Source organism: Caretta caretta, chromosome 25 (assembly GCF_965140235.1).
Source record: "Caretta caretta isolate rCarCar2 chromosome 25, rCarCar1.hap1, whole genome shotgun sequence".
In the NCBI taxonomy this organism is placed as follows: domain Eukaryota; kingdom Metazoa; phylum Chordata; order Testudines; family Cheloniidae; genus Caretta; species Caretta caretta.
Window position 1 is genome coordinate 11,895,990 of NC_134230.1, and position 20,690 is coordinate 11,916,679.

At 54.1% G+C, this 20,690-nt stretch overlaps 1 protein-coding gene across 1 annotated transcript; it reads left to right on the forward strand.

Moving 5' to 3' along the window:
• The first annotated feature begins 831 nt into the window (after positions 1–831).
• HDGFL2 (HDGF like 2) lies at positions 832–20,266 on the forward strand. The gene is made up of 16 exons (XM_048830910.2): positions 832–981; positions 3,246–3,322; positions 3,427–3,565; positions 6,021–6,218; positions 6,809–6,925; positions 7,771–7,842; positions 8,481–8,622; positions 8,887–8,962; positions 10,631–10,916; positions 13,086–13,183; positions 14,384–14,454; positions 14,917–14,987; positions 16,168–16,269; positions 16,378–16,591; positions 18,042–18,168; positions 19,004–20,266. The coding sequence occupies exons 1-16, from the start codon at positions 910–912 to the stop codon at positions 19,095–19,097; spliced, it is 1,956 nt and encodes a 651-aa protein (XP_048686867.2). The 5' UTR covers positions 832–909; the 3' UTR covers positions 19,098–20,266.
• The last annotated feature ends 424 nt before the right edge of the window (positions 20,267–20,690 follow it).

Here is a 20,690-nt window from a genome sequence, read left to right on the forward strand (position 1 = left end):
ATATACCACCCTCTTTATTCCTGTCAACCTATACCTCTTACCCCATCTATACCCCTCATGCCTCCATACCCCTTACCCCATCTATACCCCTCATGCCTCCATACCTCTTACCCCATCTATACCCCTCATGCCTCCATACCCCTTACCCCATCTATACCCCTCATGCCTCCATACCTCTTACCCCATCTATACCCCTCATGCCTCCATACCCCTTACCCCATCTATACCCCTCATCCCTCCATACCCCTTCACTTTATAGCCTCTGTAATCACCTCTTCCTCTCTATACCCACCATTCAATACCCCATAGTCCCCTCTTCACCCGAGAAGTCCCTTCTATAACCCATGCCCTAGAGTCCCTCACCACCGTCCCCACCGCCCCGTTCTCTATTGCCCCATCACCCCTCCTAGATCCCTTCCATGTCCACTATACTCCCCCACCTCAGGCTCCCTAGACCCCCCCTTCACACCCCTCTGCTCCCCCCCCCCGGCCCTGGCCCCCTCCATGGCCCGTAGAGCCCCGAGACCCTCCACTCCCCCGACCCCCTCGGCCCCCCCCTCACATCTCCCCGGGGTCCCACCCCTCCACTACCCCCACCCCCATCTCCGCCCCGCGTGCCCAGACAGCGGCCCAATCCCGTTACTTCCCAGGCCCCACCCCGAGGCTCGGTTGGAGGGGAGAGGTGAGTGGCAGGCCCGGGAGCCAGTGCACTGCGGGATTGCGGAGAGGGGGGCGGGACATCCTGCGGGCCGAGGGCCAGTCTCCTGCCGCCCCACCCCCCACCCCCACCCCCCGTTTCCCTGGCGGTGCCAGCGGCCTAGGCCTCTGCTGCGGCCTGTCGCCCCTCCCCCCGCCCCCGGAGCCCGGCCCGGCCCGGCCCGGCTCGGCTCGGCCCGGCCCGGCCCCGCCATGCCGCACAGCTTCAAGCCCGGAGACCTGGTCTTCGCCAAGATGAAGGGGTACCCGCACTGGCCGGCCCGGGTGAGACCCCCTGTCCCCGGGGGGGACCCCCCATGCCCAGCCCCGAGGGGGAGCCCCCAGCTCCGGGGGGACCCCCCATCCTCAGTCCTGGGGGGGAGCCCCCATCCTTAGTCCTGGGGGGGAGCCCCCAGCCCCGGGGTGGACCCCTCATCCTCAGCCCCGGGGGGGACCCCCAGCCCTGGGGGAGCCCTGGCGGGACCCCCCCTAACCCCAGCCATGGGGGGGAGCCCTAAGTGCCTCTCCTGAGGGCTCCTCCACCCCCAGGGGACCCCCTTCCCTTCCCTATGGAAGACCTTTAGCTCAGCCCATCCCTGTCTGGGGAGATCCTTGGTGGGGAACCCCTAGTCCAGTCTGTGGTCTGGGCCTATTCTGCATCGGGGAGTGGGGTGCGGGGTGGGGATTGTGGGGAGCAGGGCACGCGGAGGTAGAGGCGATGGGGCTCAGGGGTAGCGGGGCAATGTGTCTTGGGGTGCAGAGAAGGAGAGCCAGAGAGGAGGAGATTATGGTGTGGTCATTGAGGAGGTGGAGTGCCAGGGGGCAAGGTGATAGATTGTGGGGTGCAGGGGTTGGTACTGGGGAGATGAGGTGCAGGGGGTAATGCATCATGGGATGCAAGGGTGGGTGTTAAGGGGAGATGGGGGTATAAGGAAAGATGCGGGAGTGGGTGTTGGGGGAGATGGGTGCAGAGGGGCAAGGTGATGGATTGTGAGGTTCAGGGTGTTGTGAAGGAAAGGGATATGGTAGTCAGTTATTTTTGTCAAGGTCCCAACTCCAGAGAAAATAATTAAAAAAAATAGCAATAATGATGATAAATAAATAAAAAGATTTCGGGGTCTGTTCAGAAACATCTGGCGGTCTGGATTTGGCCTGCAGTCTGCCTATTGACTGGCTCTGGTCTGCAGCAGGAACAGGGAGGTTCCTAGAGACACGGCATCCAGAGTGGGGGTGCTGGATCACAGGAGGTGGGGGTTGTCATGGGCAGGTGGGAGTTACTGGTCTGTTATTGAGTGTCAGGTGATGGTATTAAGAGCTGCAGTGTGATGAGGTTGTAGGGTGACAGCGCTGTGTAGCAGCAATGCTTGGAAGGGGTATGGATGAGACACAGAGGGTGATGACATCTGGTGGGGATGGAGTTAAGTGATGGTTCCTGGAGAGGATGGGGGTATATTGGGTGTTGATGATCAGGAAGGGTCATCGTGTGTGGGGAACACATCTGGATGAGAATGCCTTGGGTAGTGGTCCTGAAAAGTAAAGATGATTGGAAGCTGAGGGCAGGGTAGGATCACCACAGTGTGAGGGGACGTAGTGGCAAGAGGCAACAGGCTGCAAATGCATGGGATTGGGATGTGGTGGATACCTGAGGATGGTTGTGGATGTTGGAGCCGGGAAGACAATGCATGATCTACAATGCACCACAGGATCCTCTAGTATATCTATCCTAATTCGCCTGTGCACTATTTATACTTAGCTAGTGCTATAATATGGGGCTCTAGTAGAACTTGGTCAGAATCAGGAGGATGCTCGCGTTGCTGGAGTCCCAGTCTGCTCTGGTTTAGCTTTCTCCCTCCCCTGGGGGGCCCTTTCCTGTGAAGACTTCCCCAATGTGCGAGGTCACCCACTTGGATGTACGCTCCCACTTTTCTGTGATCACAGATCCCATAACATTCCTGGGCTCCTGCCTAGAAGCTGTGCCCTTGGCTATGCCATGTGCAAGTGACTGACTGGAGCCAGTGGGACATGCGGGAAGGCAGGGTTTCTGGTGCGTTAAGGGCCAATCGCCTCAGGCCTGATTGCCTCCCAGCAGCCTGGGCTTTTCCTATAGCCTGTCTCTAGCCAGGAAGGACCATTTCGGGGGCCCCTGCTGGAGCAATCTCCCTCCTTCTAAATACTTCTTCTGGGAGTCCTTCCATGTGCTCTTACTGGTAGCCAAGCAAGACACTTGTATGCCCCCCGCTCCTCCCCCCCATGCAGAACCTATAACCTGTGCAGCATTCCCAGCCCTAAAGAGATTGAACCCAAGGCTTAGGCTTGAGCTCTTGCAACACCACAGCTGGAGTTGGTTCTCTGCTGTTACTTGTCTACGGATCCTGCTTGGCCATAAAAAGTACCTTAGAATTCAGTGTGCAGAAGGCTCCCTTCCTCAGTGTGTTGTTACAGTGTTTGTGTGAAACAGCCAACCTCGGCTTTGCATCAGTTAGCTGCCTCCTGATGCTGCACCCAAATCTGCCATCTCTGACCACCTCCTGCCTTGTGCTTCGTTTCAGATTGATGACATAGCAGACGGCGCTGTGAAACCCCCGCCGAACAAGTACCCCATCTTCTTCTTTGGGACACACGAGACGTAAGCCCCACTGTCCACGTGATTTCCTTGCCGTTGCCTACTTCCCGGCAACTTGAGACTGACCTCTGCTTTGTTCCCTCCGCCCCCCCCCCCTCCCCCCCCAGAGCCTTCTTGGGACCTAAGGACCTGTTCCCTTACGACAAGTACAAGGACAAATACGGGAAGCCAAACAAGCGAAAAGGCTTCAATGAGGGATTGTGGGAAATCCAGAACAACCCCCATGCCAGTTACAGTGCCCCTCCGGTGAGTGTGTGAGCGTCACTCATTTGTGATCAGCCGTGACTAGGGGCTCTGCGCACCTCTGTGCTTTGTGCCTTCAAATAGCCTTTCCTCCTTTTCCTGCTGCCTGTCACTGTGGTATTGGAAAGCTTCCATGTCAAAAATCTCCTTTCTTGGGAGCAAAATAACTAACCCTCCTCACACTTGCTCAACTCTGTGCCTCCAGTTAGGCATCCGTAAAATTGACTTGTCCAAAACCACAGGGGAAATCTGTGTCAGAGCAAGAATTAGAACTGCAGAGTTCCTGGCTCCCATTCGTGTGCTCAGGCTGTCAGATGATGTCAGTCTCGTCATTGACATCAGAGCACCTGAACCAAACGCCACAGAAGTCACTAGCATGGTTCCCATTGACTTCTATGAGCTTTGGATCAGACTCCGAGAAAGCTGTTTACAGTCCAGTGTTTCAGTGTATGAGGGACGCTATATGTAACCATAATTGAATGATACAATTTATTACATAGTGATCTTCCTAAAGATATCCAGAGCTGCTTCATATATACTGGTCTGAAGAGACAAAGTAAGGCTTTAAGGTGAGATAAAGAGGAAATGGCTCAGAGGAAGACAGTTTCAGACCTAAAGGGTACCCCAAATACCCAAACTGCGGCAGAGTTCGAGAGAGAGGCTATAGATTGCAGTGAACAGGCAGAAGAGATGGCTGGATACAAGGGCATAGATATAGGGTGAGATGATTCTGTAGAGAGTTTTGAGAGCAACTTGACATTGGCTACGGAGATGAGTGGGAAATCGTTGAATGTAAGAGAAGCTGGTGGGATAAAGTCCTGGTGTCTGGAGCTAGAGGCTGTTCTGGATCTTCCTGAAGTTCCCAGAACAGGGTTTTAAGAAGCCATTAAAGAGAGACCTGCAGTAGTCAAGGCAGCAATTGATTAAGGCAGAAGTAAGGATTTCCGCAGAGATGGGCTCGAGGAAAAGATGAACTTTGGCATTGTAAAGGCGGAAAGAAAAATTTGGAGTCAAGAGTGACTTCAAGGTTTTTGGTCTTGGGAGAAAAGTTAAGGAGAATGCTGGGAGCATCAAGGACATAGGACAAAGAGGGCTTCTTACCCAGAGGGAAGAATTCCAGTAGTAGGAAACTGGAAGTGGCAGTCATGACAGAAATGGGAAATTGAGTCAAGGAAAATGGAGAGCTTGGTCATCGTTGCCATAGATGTGATGTGCATGCTTGAAGTGAGGCATGAGACCCCTAGGTGGGATCTTTTGAGGTACTGCATAATAATGGAATGACAGGAAGTTGTGAAGTCTTCATTGCGGATGGTTAAAGGGACAGTCCGAGAGGTGGGATTCAAACTAGGAGAGCAGAGTGCTGGTGAAATCCAACCCCTCATGTGAAACTTTCAGATGGGAAAGTATCTGCAGCTGCCCTTGGATAAGGTAGCTTGGGAAGAGGGATCTGCGATCAAAGGCTCATCAGCCCCCCTAAGAGGAGTCGCTCACTTATGAAGGGATTGAAAGCCAGAGTGAAACCGGTCGAGAATGTTACTTTCAAGGTGGTGAGAGCAAGTCACCTTCTCCAGTACCCTGTGGAGAAAAGGAAGCCTGGAGTTTGGCTTACCAGTGAGGAAGAGTCAAGTGGGCTTGTCAGAGGGGCCATATGATAGCAGCACCTTCAGCACAGCACGGTGAAGGTGGGATCATGAGGGCAGACTGCAGCACTAGTTGACCCCAGAGGTGGAAGGGGGTCCCTTGGGGAGTTGTCTTTGTTCATAAATGATCTAGATGGGATTGCCGTAGAACAGGGTTATGGAGGGGATTTTAGGGCGTTTGGCTGAGGGGAGCTTGGAGGAGTTGTGGAACAGTGGTTCTCAACCAGGGGTACGTGTATGTTGGGGGTGCTCCGAGGTCTTCTAGGGGTCTATCAACTCATCTTGAGATTTGCCTAGTTTTACAACAGGCTACATAAAAAGCACTAGCGAAATCAGTACAAACTAAACTTTCACAGACAACGATTTGTTCATATTGCTCTGTATACTATCCACCGAAATGTAAGTCAGCCATTTTTCAGTAATAGTGGCAGTGACGCTTCTGTATTTTTGTATCTGATTTTGTCAGCAAGTCATTTTGAAGTGAGGTGAAATTTGAGGGTACGCAAGACACATCAGACTCCTGAAAGGGGTACAGTAGTCTGGAAAGCAGGAGAGCAGCTGCTGTAGAAGCAGTTTCATTGAAAGGTCAACATGATACTGTCCCTTATCATGGATATCATCGCTGTCTAGCTTGCTGTCAGCGGGGGAGTTATCACAGCACTCTGACGGCAGCTGGTCATGTGGCAATGTCTCAGCTCAATCCTCCTCTCCATCGTGCTTAGCTCTCTTATTCCCTGCTTCCTTGCTGTGCTGACATGGATCGGGAGACCCGCTATTGATCAGTAACCCCTGACGTTTCCATTTCTTTGCTTTTTCAGCCAGCGAGCTCCTCAGACAGCGAGGTTCCCGAGAACGACCCAGTGGCAGGAAGCGATGGAGGAGAGGAGGAAGAAGAATCGGCTGCCATGGCAGTTGCTGCTGTTGCTGCAGCGGCCATGGAGAAGCTAGACAGCGATGAGGAGTCCGACAAGGGGAGCGACCACAGTGGGCTGAAACGAAAAGCGCTAGCTATGAAAGTAAGTTTGCCCCATTGCGATCTGTGTGGGGTATCGCCTGGCTAGGAATAGGAAGATGATTACATTTATATAATGGATTTACACTTGGCCCACGAAGCACTTTAGAAATTGAACATAGGGCGGTCGCATCACCCACCACTTAGCTGCTGCGATCCACTCCAGAGGTAGCTGCATTTATCTTGGGGCAGCCACATGGCACAGCAGGGTGTTTTTAGGATGAACGTGAAAACAGGTTCTCCTGTTGATATTCTAGAGGGAAATCAGAGAGAATCCCAAGTTCAAAGGTAGCCAAGACACCAGGATTAACCCACCAACTGACATAACTGGCTCTGTTTACACATACATGCACGGATATCAATCAGAAGACCCTATCACAGTGTATAGATGGTGCATGGGATCAGGCATGGGTTCTGTGTACCTGTAGGCTGCATGCTGGCTGTTGTTCTGAGTTTATTATAGAAAACAGTAAGGAGAGGGGTGGTTAAAGCCCTGCTCCACTGGGTTTTGTTTGATCCTGTGGGCAGAGAGGGCAGCAGTGAGGAATATACCAGCTTGCAGCAACTGTTACATTGATGTTTCTCTGATTTCAGATGCCAGTGGCTAAACGACCCCGGAAATCCTCCAGCGACCTCGACCAGGGCAGTGTGTCTCCCTCAGAAGAGGAGAACTCGGAAAGTTCTTCTGAGTCAGAGAAAAATAGTGACCAGGTGAGCAAGTGGTTTACAGAGTCCCCCGTGCTGCCGTGGTTTGGATGGGGTGGGCAGGTTCTGATTAACTAACGGGATTGATCCTGGAGAGAATATAGGACGAGGTGCACTCTGCGTATGCCCTCTCTCTTGCCCTGTGCAGGACCGCACTTGCCAGCTCAGTGGGCCACAGGAAGCACGGGGGATAGAATTTGGAATAGTCTGCTATATACATATATTCACGCACATGCCTTTGCCTCCCCTGCTGGCTTAGTGCAGTCGCTAATTCCTTCCATGAGCGCTGAGTCCAGCCCAGGGCTTGGGCATCTCTGGTGGTGAGAGCAGGCAGCATAGGTTGGCATGGTGTGTGGAACGCCACCCTAGTCTTCAAGGCCTGGCTTCATGCCACTTGGTGCTGACTGGCTGGGCACCCGTGTGCCATTCTTTCTCCCACTGTTCTCCAGCTTTGTGAAAAGTCATGTCTTGCTGGGTCTCTGCTCTTTCTAAGGTGCCCAACGCATCTTTGCCAGGACATTATAAATATCTGTTCCTTGTCCCAATTAAGACTGGACAGCTTGTTTGTTCTTGGGTTGACAAGTCCCTGTGCTTTGGGGCAGCACCTGTGGTCTGCGGAGATCAAAGTCAAGGGCTGTTGGATAATGAAGAGGGGAAGGCGTTTGAGTTGGATGGGCTGACCTGGGGCCATTCTTTACCCCCCTGATGCCACCCTAGGGTATATCCGGAAGGTGCCCTCACTTCTCGCTGTCAGGGTCTGGGCATGGGGGTTACTGCTGAGAGTAGTGGGGTGAAGCTCCCGCAGCCAAAGTGAGGCCTTTCCTCATTCGAATATGTCCATCCCTTCCCAGGACTTTACTCCAGAGAAGAAGCCAGTGGCCAGAGCTCCCAGGAGGGTGTCTGCAGGCGGAAGGAAGAAAAAGGTAAGGGGCCCTTGAAGTGAGCAGCCCTGCCCCATTGGTAGGCCATTCTCCCTGCGCTGCTGCAGCTGGTTAGCCCCTTGGCACCGAGAGCTTGGCTTTGCCAGTCGGCATCCAGCACAAATTGTGGCTAGCCAGTCAAACAGACCCCTTCTACCTGGCCGGAGGTGGAAAGGAAATACAAACACACAGGGCAGCTGGGAGGAATGGAAGAGACTAAATTTCTGATTCCACGTTGCCCACAGTAGGAATGAAGCAGGGAGATGAGGCAGGAGGATTAGGAGGGGTGAGCAGGAATAACAGGCTTCCTGCATGTGGATTTGATGAGTTGGGTGAGCATAGATTTTAGTGGTGTCTTCTGGCCTTGTGATCATCTAGTCTGACCTCCTGCATAACAAAGGCCTTGGTACTAAACCGACCATTTCACTACATGGTGTGTGCTGATAACAGAACTGTGCGTGTGAGGATTTGCCAGGGAATCCTCCTGCTAGCTTCCCTTAGACACTGATTCATTACCTATGGGAGTTGGAGGTAGATTTCCCCTTTCATCCCACGTATGGTTCCCATGGGAAGGCGGTACCGCTCCCCTCCTCTCGGACCCACGCACAGATCCCCCTCAACGCTCTCTCCTTTGCTCACAGAAGGTGGATTCAGGGTCCGACTCGGACTCCAAAGTGGATTCGGAAGAGGAAAACGAGACTGTGGACGTGACTAAGTCGGACTCCGACTCGGACTCCGACTCGGACGTGTCTGTGAAGAAGGTTCCGCGGGGCAGGAAGCCAGGTAGGGCTGAAGGGGAGCTATCCAGGCTTCTTCCAGCTCTTCCCAGGCAGTTCTGGAAGGGAGCTGGGCTGGGTGGCCTCAGCAACCCACCTTTGTGTAGGAGCCTTCATTAATCCATGCCTCAATAGATGGACTGAAACCAGGCCCTCCTGCCCCCTGGACTTGGTTACCCTTCCTTCACGCACGCTGCATATGGCTGTTGGAGGGGGTTGGGAGGAGACTGAGTCCTGCTGTGCTGACCCCCTGATCCCTTGTGTCTTGTAGCTGAGAAGCCACCCCCAAAGCCTCGTGGCAGGAAACCAAAGCCTGAGAGAGCTCCGACCAGCTCCAGCAGCGACAGGTGAGAGCCGAGGCCCTGGTGAGGGGCACCGGGGCCTGGCTGGGATGCCTGCTCTGGTATTCAGATGTTTTAATCTCCTTTGGCCCAGCAGCAGAGGGGTGCGGCCTGCGGCTTGAGTTTGCTGGCCCCAGGCTCTGCGTGGGATTAGCTTCTCAAAGATGCTAGCCAAGGCATCACACTGGTGTCCAGTCTGTTGTCGGCTGGGGTGGGGGATCTTTCGTGTTGGCACAGGGGAGTCCCGACTCGATGAGCAGAGTTTGGCTAGTGAGTATGATTCTTGACTCTGCCACCAACTTCCTAGTCGTCTGGTCTCTCTCTGGCTCAGTTTCCCCATCTGTGAAAATGGGGATAAAATTACAAAACTCAGTCCCAGGGGTGTTCCAAGGACAAATGCATGAATAAATGGGAGGCGCTCGGGCACCACGGAGAGGGAGAGCTCTCGCCTGAGCTCTTTAGTGCAGGGACTGTCAAGTACAAAACATTTGTCCAGCACCCTGCACGCCGGGGCCTTGAGGCGCTGCCATGATTTAAATGTTTAATAATAACGGGGGCCATGTCAGTGCCTAGATAGCTAGCAAGGAGGGGCAGTAGCCTTGGTTGCCACCAGAGGGAATGTCTCATGCGAGTCGCATGGCAATCACTGCCAGACATTCGCCACTCTGTGCAGCCCTTCTGACTATGGGCTAGTCTGTACTAGAAAAGGTTTCCCAGGGTAGCCGTAGGAGCATCGCTACATTGGCAAAGTCTCTTAGTGCAGACTCAGTGTATATGGCAAAGAGGAGCTTTTGCTGGTGTAGCTTGTACTGGTTCCCCAAGCAAAATAAGCTATCCTGGCAGAAGCTGGTCTAAGTGCATCTACACCAGGGCTTTAAGAAATCACACCCCTACTTGACATTGCAAACCAGCCAACGCTTCCAGTGTAGACCTGGTCTATCGTCAAGGGGGAAGTGAAGGGGCTGGAACTGACAGGCTTAGTTATTCAGAAGGGCCCCGTGTGGAGCGTAGGGAGGAGAACGCAGGGTCCAGAGGGATTTGACCCATACATCACACTTCCAGCCTCGGTTTGGGCTGCAATTGGTGATCTCGGCTGGCTCACCGTTCTGCGGGACAGGAATCCCACCCCTGCAGCTGGCGCTAATTGGGCTCCCGTCAGCAACCTGGGTAGAGGGACCAGGGATTGCATAGGCCCTGGAGACTGAACTCCTAATGCAGAGATCCCTCCAGATCAGGGCTCAGGCACTGGCTGGGCGCTGAGCGGGAAGCATGCACCACTGGGGGTAACCAGAGGCCTTCAGTCTCCAGGGCTGTCAGGCTGGCCTCTCTTGCCAGCTCTCCTTTCATTCAGAAAAGGGGCACGTCCCGGGAGCGGGTGAGGGCCGTGAGTGATGGTAACTGTGTGCAGCTGCTTGGTGGTCTCAGGCCTCTGCAGGGCAAGGGCATGTCCAGTGGCCCATGCCCCATGGTCCACTGAAAATCTTATGTTGCAAAAAGTTGGTGTACCAGGGAGCAAGGCTGGTGCTTCTCCCCAGTGTATGGGAGGCACAAAGCTCTGGGGCACCTACAGGACTCTGTGGAAGCAGGGCTGGAGTAGGGGTGGAGGGTGCACGAGCCCCGTCTCTGCAGAGGCTTTTCTGGTCCCCGTGATCCATCCCACTCTGTCCCCTACAGTGACAGCGACAGCGACGTGGATCGCATCAGCGAATGGAAGAGGCGTGACGAGGAGCGCCGCCGGGAGCTGGAGGAGAAGAGGAAGAGGGAACAGGAGGAAGAGATCCGCAGGCTCCGGGAGCAGGAGAAAGAGGAGAAGGAAAAGAAGAAGGAGAAGGCAGAGAAGGGGGAGGAGGCGCACTCAGACAGTGACAGCAGCATGGATGACGAGGTGGCCAGGAAAGGCAAGAAGAACCGAGGCAAGGACCAGTTGTCATCGGACTCTGACTTGGAGCTGGAGAAAGAGGTGAGCACGTGGGACCGGAGGGACTCGGGCCTCCAGATCGCCCATTCGCAGCCAGTGATCGCATGGGAAGTGAGTTTGGGGGCATCGCTGAACCCTTCCTGTGATTGGCACTAAATCTTTGCTAGCCTCAGAGAGGCCGAGGAGGCGGCGTGCCCCTCTCACCCCCTGAGATCGTTCTCTCCCAGATCGCGGGGCGTTGGGAAGGGTCAGGGTCAGGGAAGCTCACCCTGCTGCGGCCCATGTGAAATCACTCCTGCACTGCTCGTGAAACTCTCAGGCCAGACCCAGAAGGAACCTGTCCCGCTGATGCCTTGCCCAGGGTAGCTGAGGGCTGTCACGGCAGCTCCAGTCAGCATGGCTTGCTTGGATGAGCAGCTTAGCCAGGGAATAAACTGCCAGAGTCACGAGAGGTGGGCGGGACGGAGCCACCTTGATTTAGTTTTGTTAACGAACTCTTCCGCAGAGGCTCGTAGGTGAGATGTTGAACCAGGCTCTAGCTGCTTGCTGTCACTGAGGATCCCATGGCACCCTTTGGCGGGTGAAGCCGTTAGGTCAGCTCTGAATCCTGGCTTCATTCTAAAGAAGGCACATATATTCTGCCTCACTAAGCTTTGTTGGGAGTTTCAACTGGGTGCTGGATACTTCTTCACTTGCTACACAACAGGCTTGGACAGGATTGCTGGAAGCTGTGTAACAGCTTTCACGTTCCACCCCAGAGCTGGCTGCACTTTGTTGGTCGAAGTGATCTCTGTGCATCAGTTTGTGGAGGGCTTCAGGAATCTGGATTGGGAAAACTCTCTAAGTGTGGTTCCTTTGCTGTATTTGGACCAGCCAGAGCAGTTCCTGAGTATAGCCCGCGCAGGGTGCAGGCGTGGCAGGAAATGGAGCAGGGCTTTGTAGCAGCAGTTACACTGGCACGCAACTGGAATTTCTGCAAGAATTCTGCCCGCTTGGCTCGTGAGGGCAGGAGAGCTGCCGTAAGCTGCCATTGACTTGGCCATGGCATTTCATGCCAGCCTAGGGTGGATGCTCTTGTGTCTATGACTTCAGTTAAAGAGCCAGGCAAGGTCCCGGAGAGAGGCCTCTTCCCTTAAGACAGCAGTGACCTCCTCTGGTACCAGTTTGATGGCCCGGGAGACTGGAGTGCTGGCCCTTGGCCATGGCCAGCAGTGCCTACGTTGCCCCTCCACCCCACCAGAGTGCCTCGTCTCCAACCTTGGGGTAAAAGGGGGAATCACAGTCTGCACAGCCCATTCAGTCCTTGGTCTCTGCACTGAGGCTAGTTAGTGCTGTTGTAGTGGTGAGGGGGTGTATGTGACATGGACCTTTGGTTGCTGGGAGGGGACAGAGACCTATCAAACTCATTTCACACTAGACAGCTGCTCTATGGGTCACTAAACTTCTGGTCACTGCTGCCCCAGCCTAGATGTGAACTGCTGAGCTCAAGGTGGAAATCTCCATAACCCATCTCCCTAAGCCAGTTTTCTGAGCTGTCCAGGGGGATAGGAGAGTCTGAAATGAGCAAATCTCCTTTCTTCTCTCCACTCCATCTCCACTGCCAGAGAGAGAAGCCGTAAAAGCAGTGTTGTCTCACAGCTGGAACTGGGGACTTTGTGGTTCCCAGCTCTGCCACTGACTTACTGAGTAGTCTTGGGGAAAGTCACATCACATCTCTGTGCCTCAGTTTCTCCAGCTGGAAAATGTGTGTCTCGGGGAACTGTGATGTCTAATATTAGCAAAGAGCTTTGTGATCCTTGGGTAAAAGGCACTACAGTATACATGTGCAAAGGGCAGTGCCTGGATGCCATGCCAATGGAGCCTGTATAAATACTATGATTGAAACCATCCCTCTGGGTATCAGAGCAGCACATGGCCGTATTCTTGGCAGGGGGACAGCGTTCTGATAGGTCAGAGCCCAGTTCTAGGGGTGCCGCGGCAGGCTGGGAGACCCGAAGCCAATCTAATTCAGTTGTCAGCTCTTTGGGGCAGAAACTTCCATGTAATTGTGCTAGGCACTGCACATGCCAATGGGCTCTAGCTCTTGGCATCCCCACGACACAGATAACGCGCGCCAGGGGGGCTGGAATAGGACATCACCATCCTCTCCCCTCCTGCGGCGAGGAGGGGCCTGCCATAGCTCTCAGCGTCTGCATTGTTCTCTTGTTGAAGGTAAAGAAGCCGCTGAAGAAGCAGCAGCCCTCTGAGTTGTCAAGGAAACCAAATCTAAAGGAGAAGAGGGGCCGATCGGAGGAGAAACCTCGCAACAAGTCAGCATCTTTCTGCCACGCTCTCAATTCCTCCTGGCCCCTTCCCCCTGGAGGCATAGTTGCTGGGGGGTCAGGGGGCGTGGGGGAAAGGGGGAAGCTCTTCTTGTGCCTCCTGGCAGACAACCCCCCTTGGTGGGCGGGGGGAATGTTCCCCTCCTGGAGCCCATGGCAGAGCTGTGCTGGGATTCTGGGCAGCTTTCCAGGGAGGTGGCGAGGTTCTTCTCCCATTCCGGGTTTCTGACGGCGTTAAGAAGGGAAGGGAGTGCTGCTGGAGCTTAAGGCACCTCTGATCCCTCTCCAATGTCATGTGCCTTTAACCGAGCCCGCCTCAGCTGGATGGTGCAAGCAGCCTGCAGGGCCGGTACCACGTAGGGGAGTGACAGGGTCACAGGCCTCTCTAAGCAAGGGAACATCTCTTGGCACCTGCTGTCATTACTGGGACTGCTTCCTTCTCCACTCCCAGGAAGAGGGAGCTGCAAGGAGTCAAGAACCGCTGATAGAGCCCTTAGGAGCCTGTTCCCCGGGAGAGGGGGGGCCTGTGATTTCCAGGCCTGAAATAGGAATGACTCTGGTCCAGCATGGGAGTGGGAGTCAAGACCCTGGGTTCTACCCCTGCCTCTGCCACTCACCTGCTGTGTGACTTGGGCAAATCACTTTGGGACACAGCAGAAGTGGCCTGTAGGCTTTCGATCCCTGGAGCCCGATTCTTCAGGGGTTCGGCGTACCCCCAGCTCCCACTGACTTCCACAGGAGCCAAGGGCACTCAGGACACGTCTGAGAATGTAGGCCTTAGTCCCTCCTGTGCCTCGGGTTTCCTGTTTGTCAAATGAGGACAATGGCTCTCGCCCGCCTCGGTGATGTGCTTTGAGATCCAAGGCTGCAAGCATGGTGGAAGTGCTCAGCAGCAGCGTTCTTTCTGCCCAGAGAGCTGGTGCAGCCCTTCCCCTTATTTAATGCACCCGGAGTACACCAAGCCCTACAGCAGGAGGTGCCAGGGCCATGTGTGCTGCCATGTAAACCTGGTGGGTAAAACTCTGCCAGGAAGGCAGGGCGTCCCCTTGCCCTCCCCAGTGAGAAGTGTAAGACTGTCGTCCTCCCCTGTAAGCCAGGGCAGTGGGTGCGACTCCTAACTGGGGTATTTCTAACTTGCAGAGGTGCTGATGAGCAGCTTCTTACTCTTGTTTCCTTAACCCGCTGCAGACCCTTAAGAGTGGAACGAGGCCGGAGAAAGTCTGACGTGATCCCAGAGAGGAGGATGGAGAAGAAGAAGGGTGAGAGAGCAGGTTACTTCTGGGGAGCGGGGTGGGACTCTCTTGCTCAGTTATCCTAGGGCATGGGGTGTGGAAAGTGTCTCCCCAAAAGAGGTCCAGTGTGTTACTCTGATTTGGCTCTTCAGTGCAGAGCTGTTGGGGGCCCTCCTTGCTGGCTGTAGGAGGTTTCTTTGGAAGGTGAACAAAGGGGTTCAAGCAACGTGTCCAGCTCAGGATAACCAAGCAACGATGGTTCTGATGTTAGCCCATTCCCGATCCTTCCGGCTTCTGGGAAGACTCTATGCATATTGCCTATTCCCAGGAGGCCAGGGGTCATATTGAATCAAGCTGAAGGCCCTGGATGCGCAGTGCACGTTCTCTGTGCTTTCAAACGCTCACTGTCCTGCTGGAGTCCAGCAGTCTAATTTAAAACCAACCAAGAGGGGGCTAATGCCTTGGCCTCTTTATTTTACATGATCTTAGAGCCCACAATTGAAGAGAAACTTCAGAAACTTCACAGCGAGATCAAGTTTGCCCTGAAAGTTGATAATCCGGTGAGTACCGGTGGGTGGAGGGGGCTGGGGTGGGGATCAAGGTCTAGTCCTTCATCTGAGAGTGCTCCCTCCTGCTTGGGTGTCCCTGGACTATCAGCAACTGGGGTCTGTTCCACCCTGCTCCTTGTGTCACTGACGCCTGTGCAAAGCGAGTGTCAAACTTTTCCTGATTAGAACCCTCCGTTCCTGTTGGAGCACTGTACGCCCACTGCACAAGCATCTGTGACCACGGACGATGTGAGGACCAGACCCTGTTGTCTTTGGGCATTTGTCAGCTTTTAATAGTCAGTGGATTGCTGAATGATCTTGTAGACTTGAGGCCTCCAGGATCTGCTTCCACTCTTAGCTTTGTGGTGTACTCTCTGGCTTTCATGCTATTTGGGGGTGCCCAGCCTTAAATGTTGACATCTGTGGGGGGTTCCCTGGTCCGCCTCTTCCTCCTTATAACCTCCATCTGAGCCAGCTCCAAGATCTGTTAGCACGTTCTTCATGCTGCATATTAACCGTAGTGTCCTATTATTGTCTGAGATCTCTGCTGCCTGGGGATGGACTCATTGATCAGATTGGTCTCTTCCATGTCGAACTCCTACAGTCCTATGTGATACATTTGATTCCGCAGTTTTAAAGGAGCAATACTCAGGTTTGCCACGAGGTGGTGCCAAAGGTGATTTTTATTTCTCCCTGGGCTCTCCTTACCTGTCTCTGAGAATTCCCGCTTCGCTGCCAGTGTCCCAGCTGCTGAACAGCTATGCTCTCTGCTGATCGGCAGCTTCGCTACAGTGCCTACCTGATGTGGATCCATGCCGGATTTTGGGCTGGGAGGCAGTAGCGGCACAGCTGAAGGTGGGGATGGGTTGCCTCGCGGGCATCAGCTCCTGGTGAGGCTAGGTTGCCTCATTTAGGAGAAAGATCAGGGCCTCGGGAGAGGGACAAAGATGAATCTGTGTGGCAAGTGCCGTAGACTTTGGATCTAAGTCTAAGAGGTTCTTCAGCCTCTTTATCAGTGTCTCTGCTCCCCAGCCTCCTGAGGAGAAGGAGAGATCCTGGGGTTGCCCTGCTGCATGAAGCCTGAGAGGGGATGGAATAATCCACTAAGTACCTTCACAGAGCACTCCTTGAGTCCCTGCCACCTCCTCTGCCTGGTGGAGATAAATCTCTGATCTCCTCTCTCCACCTGCAGGATATCAAGAGGTGTCTGAGTGCGCTGGAAGAGCTGGGAACCCTGCAGGTCACCTCTCACATCCTCCAGAAACACACTGATGTGGTGGCTACGCTGAAAAAGGTACGACGGGGGTGGGCTAAGGGAGGCGTGTGTGGGGATGAGAGCACCTTTCTCTGGGGCAGGGGGCCAGTCTGTGGCCAGCGCTGCCTCACGGTGTGTATGTGACAGATCCGTCGCTACAAAGCTAACAAGGACGTGATGGAGAAGGCTGCCGAGGTTTACACCCGCCTGAAGTCGCGCGTCCTGGGGCCAAAGATCGAGGTGAACCAGAAAGCCAACAAAACTGGGATGGAGAAAGACAAGGGAGACGTGGAGAAAGGCCAGGAGAAGCTGCCAGGAGGGGAGGCCCAGAACGAGAAAGGAGAGGAGGAGACGAATGCCGGTAACTATCATTCAGTGTGCTGGGAGGGTCCCAAGCTGCCTGGGCACACAGCAGACCTGGGGTGCCCTGCGGTGAGGGCTGGGGCTCTTCTTTAGTGATGACTGCTCTGAATCAAACACACAGACTGAAAGCAAAAGATGCTCCAGTGACTCATCCCGCCTCCCCCGGGAGAGACTGGTGAAGTGGGGTCACTGTCTACCCATGTCTTACAAGGGATTTCCTAGTGCAGCGGTTCTCCTGGGAGGGCACAGAGGGCAGCAAGATCCTCCCTCATGACTCTCCAGACTGGGCTCATTGGGGTGGGAGCTGGGAGACAGGCAGGCTCCTGGAGGGTCACTGTCTGATGAAGCTCAACACAGCATGGAAATGCTGGAGACGCTTGTCCTAGCAGCTGTAGCGATGCAGGTATTTGCAAGAGACCTGCCGGAAGAAGGGGCATGTTAATTTTTTGCCTCCAGTTTCCCACTGCTACAGGGTACATCCCAGACACCCATGGTGCCACCGTTTGGTTCAGGGCTGTGCGGAGCATAGTCTACCTCCAAGAGCTGCATGTAAACCTAAGGGAAGTGCCCTTCTGGCTAATTACAGCCCGGCCGTCAGAGCCCAGTGGCCCCCGACTCATTTCTAATGCACAAATTAAATGCAAGATTCAAACCAGTGGGGAGCAAATGGGGGTAGCTTCACCTTTAGGTGGCCGCTTCAAATCTTCCCCAGGTGGATAGCGACCAAAATCTGTTGGTGCCTATAGAGACCCCATCTGAGACCAGGGACCCATTGGGCTGCTCGCTGTATAAGCACAAAGCAAGCAATTTCCTGCCCTGAAGAGCTGACAATCCAATTATCATCTGGTGGCTGTGGGTGCCCCATTGTGGTGGCCCTTGGCCATGTTCCAGAATCCACCCCCGTAACTGGGGCAGCGGGCTCAGCAGACGGTAAGGACTGAACAAGTCCCAGAGCCGGACCGATCTCTTCCCCTCTTAGCGGTGCTGTATCCAGAGCGCTGGTGGGATGGCGCTGAGCTTTTCCCTGCTGCTGCTGTGCTGCGGACAAATGGAGAATTTTAGTTTCCAGGGCTGTGGAGCTGTCATCTTGACTAGATCACGAGGGAGAGAGAGAGACACTCAGGAGGCAGGATGGCCTAATGATTAGATTAGCAGCCTGCGACTCAATTCTTTGCTCTGCCTCAGACTTCCCCTGTGACCTTGAGCAAGTCATTTAGCCCCTTCTCCCTCCATACAGTGGGATAATAGCTCTTCCCTGCCTCACAGCTCCCTAAATACATTAAAGACTGCAAGGCGCTCAGATCCTCCCCTGACGGGGGCCAGGTAAGTACCAAAGAGAGCGGGAAAGAGAAAGCAACAGTTGCCGTTGCTTCCAACAGGGAGCCAAGCCTACGAATGTGTGCGCCCATCTCCTACTGTCCTCTCCTCCCGCTTTGTTCCCACTGTAGATCTGTCAGCCCCCGTAAACGGCGAATCCATGTCCCAGAAAGGGGAGAGTATGGAGGATAAGGAGCGAGACAAAGCCCAGGGATCTGGTGACGGAGAGCAGGAGGCATCCCCGGAAGACACACATGAGTGAGCACCCGCTTCTGGCCTGGGGAGACTCAGTGGCAGGGGACCAGGGCCCTTCCTGGTTCATCTCATACCTGCTGAGGGGTGGGAGGCCACAGATCCACAGGACCCCTGGGGCCAAGGAGGCTGCGGGACCCGGTGATGCGTTGCTGCGTGGTCCTCCAGAGCAGAAACCTTTTACAAAGAGTGTCAAGGCCAAAGTCGCTGGGTTTCCTAGCACCGAAGGAGTGAGATGGGAAATCCCAAGCCTTAGTTCTAGGCTTCCGCAGGGTTGTTCCCCCTCTGTATGTGATCAGGTGTTTCTGCAGACCCTCAGCCCCAAACAGTGGAACTTCCCCCAGCCACTGAGTGTAAACCCTGCCAACCCGTGTGGCACGACATCCTCCAGCCATCCTTGTGGGCAAGTGCATGTTAGCAGAGAGGCACCTGCCTGGGGGCGATTGCTCTCTTCTCGGGTCCATGGGCTGGCGGCGCCATGCCTGGGGCTAGGAAAATCTGTGTTATGGAGAGGAGGGGCAGTATACTCACTGGGATGTCCCATAACTGTACTGTTGGGGGCTGAGGGGGGTGTTGCTTGGATACCATGGGGAGGGTGGAGAGGAGTGTGGATGGTTGGGAAGGGAGGGAGGGATAGAAGGGTGTGTAGCGGGGAGAGTGGATGGCTAGAGGCGTGTGGCTGGGCAGGGAAGGGATACTTTGAGGGGTATTAATGAGGAGGGAAGGAGGATACAGTAGCCCCAGGCACCTGCCTCCCTGCTTTGCCCCCCCCGTGAGTGAGAGTCGCTTCCCAGCTGGGAACTGAGGCTACTCGGTGACTTTCCTGTGCTCTCCCTGGCAGTGCGCAAGACTATCCCGAGATCAAAAGGCCCAGTATGGACAGGGAGAGGGTCCGCCTGGAGTCGGAATCCGTGGACGAGGAGGAGGACAGCTGAGGCCGTGGATCTCGCGCGGAGGAGAACACTCGCAGGGTCTCTGCACTGAAGGCAGTGAAGGAGACCAGCTCTGCCTTGCCCCCATGTTTCAGAGTTACTTCACTAAGTCGCACCGTAGATGATGCATAGGTCTTGTTCCCCTGCCCCTCCTGCTCCTGTGAAAGGAAAGAACTTCTGGGGAGGCTCTGTGCTGTATGTTTGTATTTGTCTCCTTGGGGTTTTTTTGTCCCCCCCCCCCACCTAAATTCTTGTGATTTAAACCAACATGAACTGAATATAAAGGGTTTTTTAATGAAAAATAACACTTATTCGTCTATTTTGTTGAGCCCCTGATGATGGCCGTAACTCTAGGGTGAGAAGGGACTTCCTTTGTGTTTCCTTTTGAAGTGCGGTTAGACTCGGGAATGTGACTGTAAAAATAACGCCCAAGGGCTCCCACGTTTCATCACCCTGGAGCACCAGATCCAGCCTGGCCTGTTTTGCAAGCCAGAGACAATGGGGTGGTGCTGCCCGCTCTTGCGGGGATATGACAATCACCTGGATTCTTCCTATCCTCCCCGGACCTGGAGATTCTGCAGTTGGATTGCAGCTAATTCTGCATGACCCTGTTGATTCCAGCGCATGGTCCCATAGCTATGCTGGTTCTTCAGGGCCAAAACTTGGTGTGGGTGAAAAGCCAGCAGCGCTCTAGCTTGGAAACGTGGTATGCCAGCACTGAGTACAGATCCTGCTTTATTTCCAGTGACTACCGTGGTGTAACCGCACTTTGCAGGGCTCGTTTATCATGGCCTTTTAACTAGAAATCTCCAGCCGTTTAGCTCTCCTGGGTCCCTACTGCTCTGAAGCCCCAGAATCATGTGGGTCGTCCTCTCCTGCAGTCCCCAGAACACTTAAAGCCAGAGGCTGTATCATTCCACCAGCGAAGTGAAGTCTGAGAACGGAGCATTGCATTGTCATGCTTCTTTGAGGGATGTCCGTAGTATGGGGGGCTGCCACTGGCTGCTTTTATTTAAAATCCACTTGAAAAAGACAGACACTTATAAATAACGATAGCCTGAGGGCTTCATCTCGTCAGCAGGAGTAGGAGAAATCTTTAGGGTTTGACGTGTTTCGGAAGGATCTCAAGCTTTTGTATATGTAAAATAAAGACTTGTCCATCTGAAAAGGAAGATGAGTGTTCTGACTATGTCTCCTTTTGCACTGCAGGCGGCTGAATTGCAGAACAATGCAGCACTTACTTAACAGGCCACTAGGGTAGCTGGTTCCAAACCAAACCCGCCAGCCTCCAGAAGCTGCCGCTGAACTCTCAGGTTTTATATTCCTCGCTGGTGCTCCACACTGTAAACTTTTAGAAACAGACTCTAGATAAACCAACGTGACTCTTCGTACCCACTAAATTTATACACTGGCTGCAGCCAGCAACGGGGCCTTCTTTACGGACCACAGTTTGCAGAGCTCAGTAAACCCAGTAGATAGGGAGCAGAGCTCGATGGTTTGGATTATGGGTGTCCCTACCGGCTCCACCAAAGAGCCAGGGCCCTATCCTGCCGGGTGCTGCTCAGACTAAGGCTTTGTCTACGCTGGCGCTTCGTC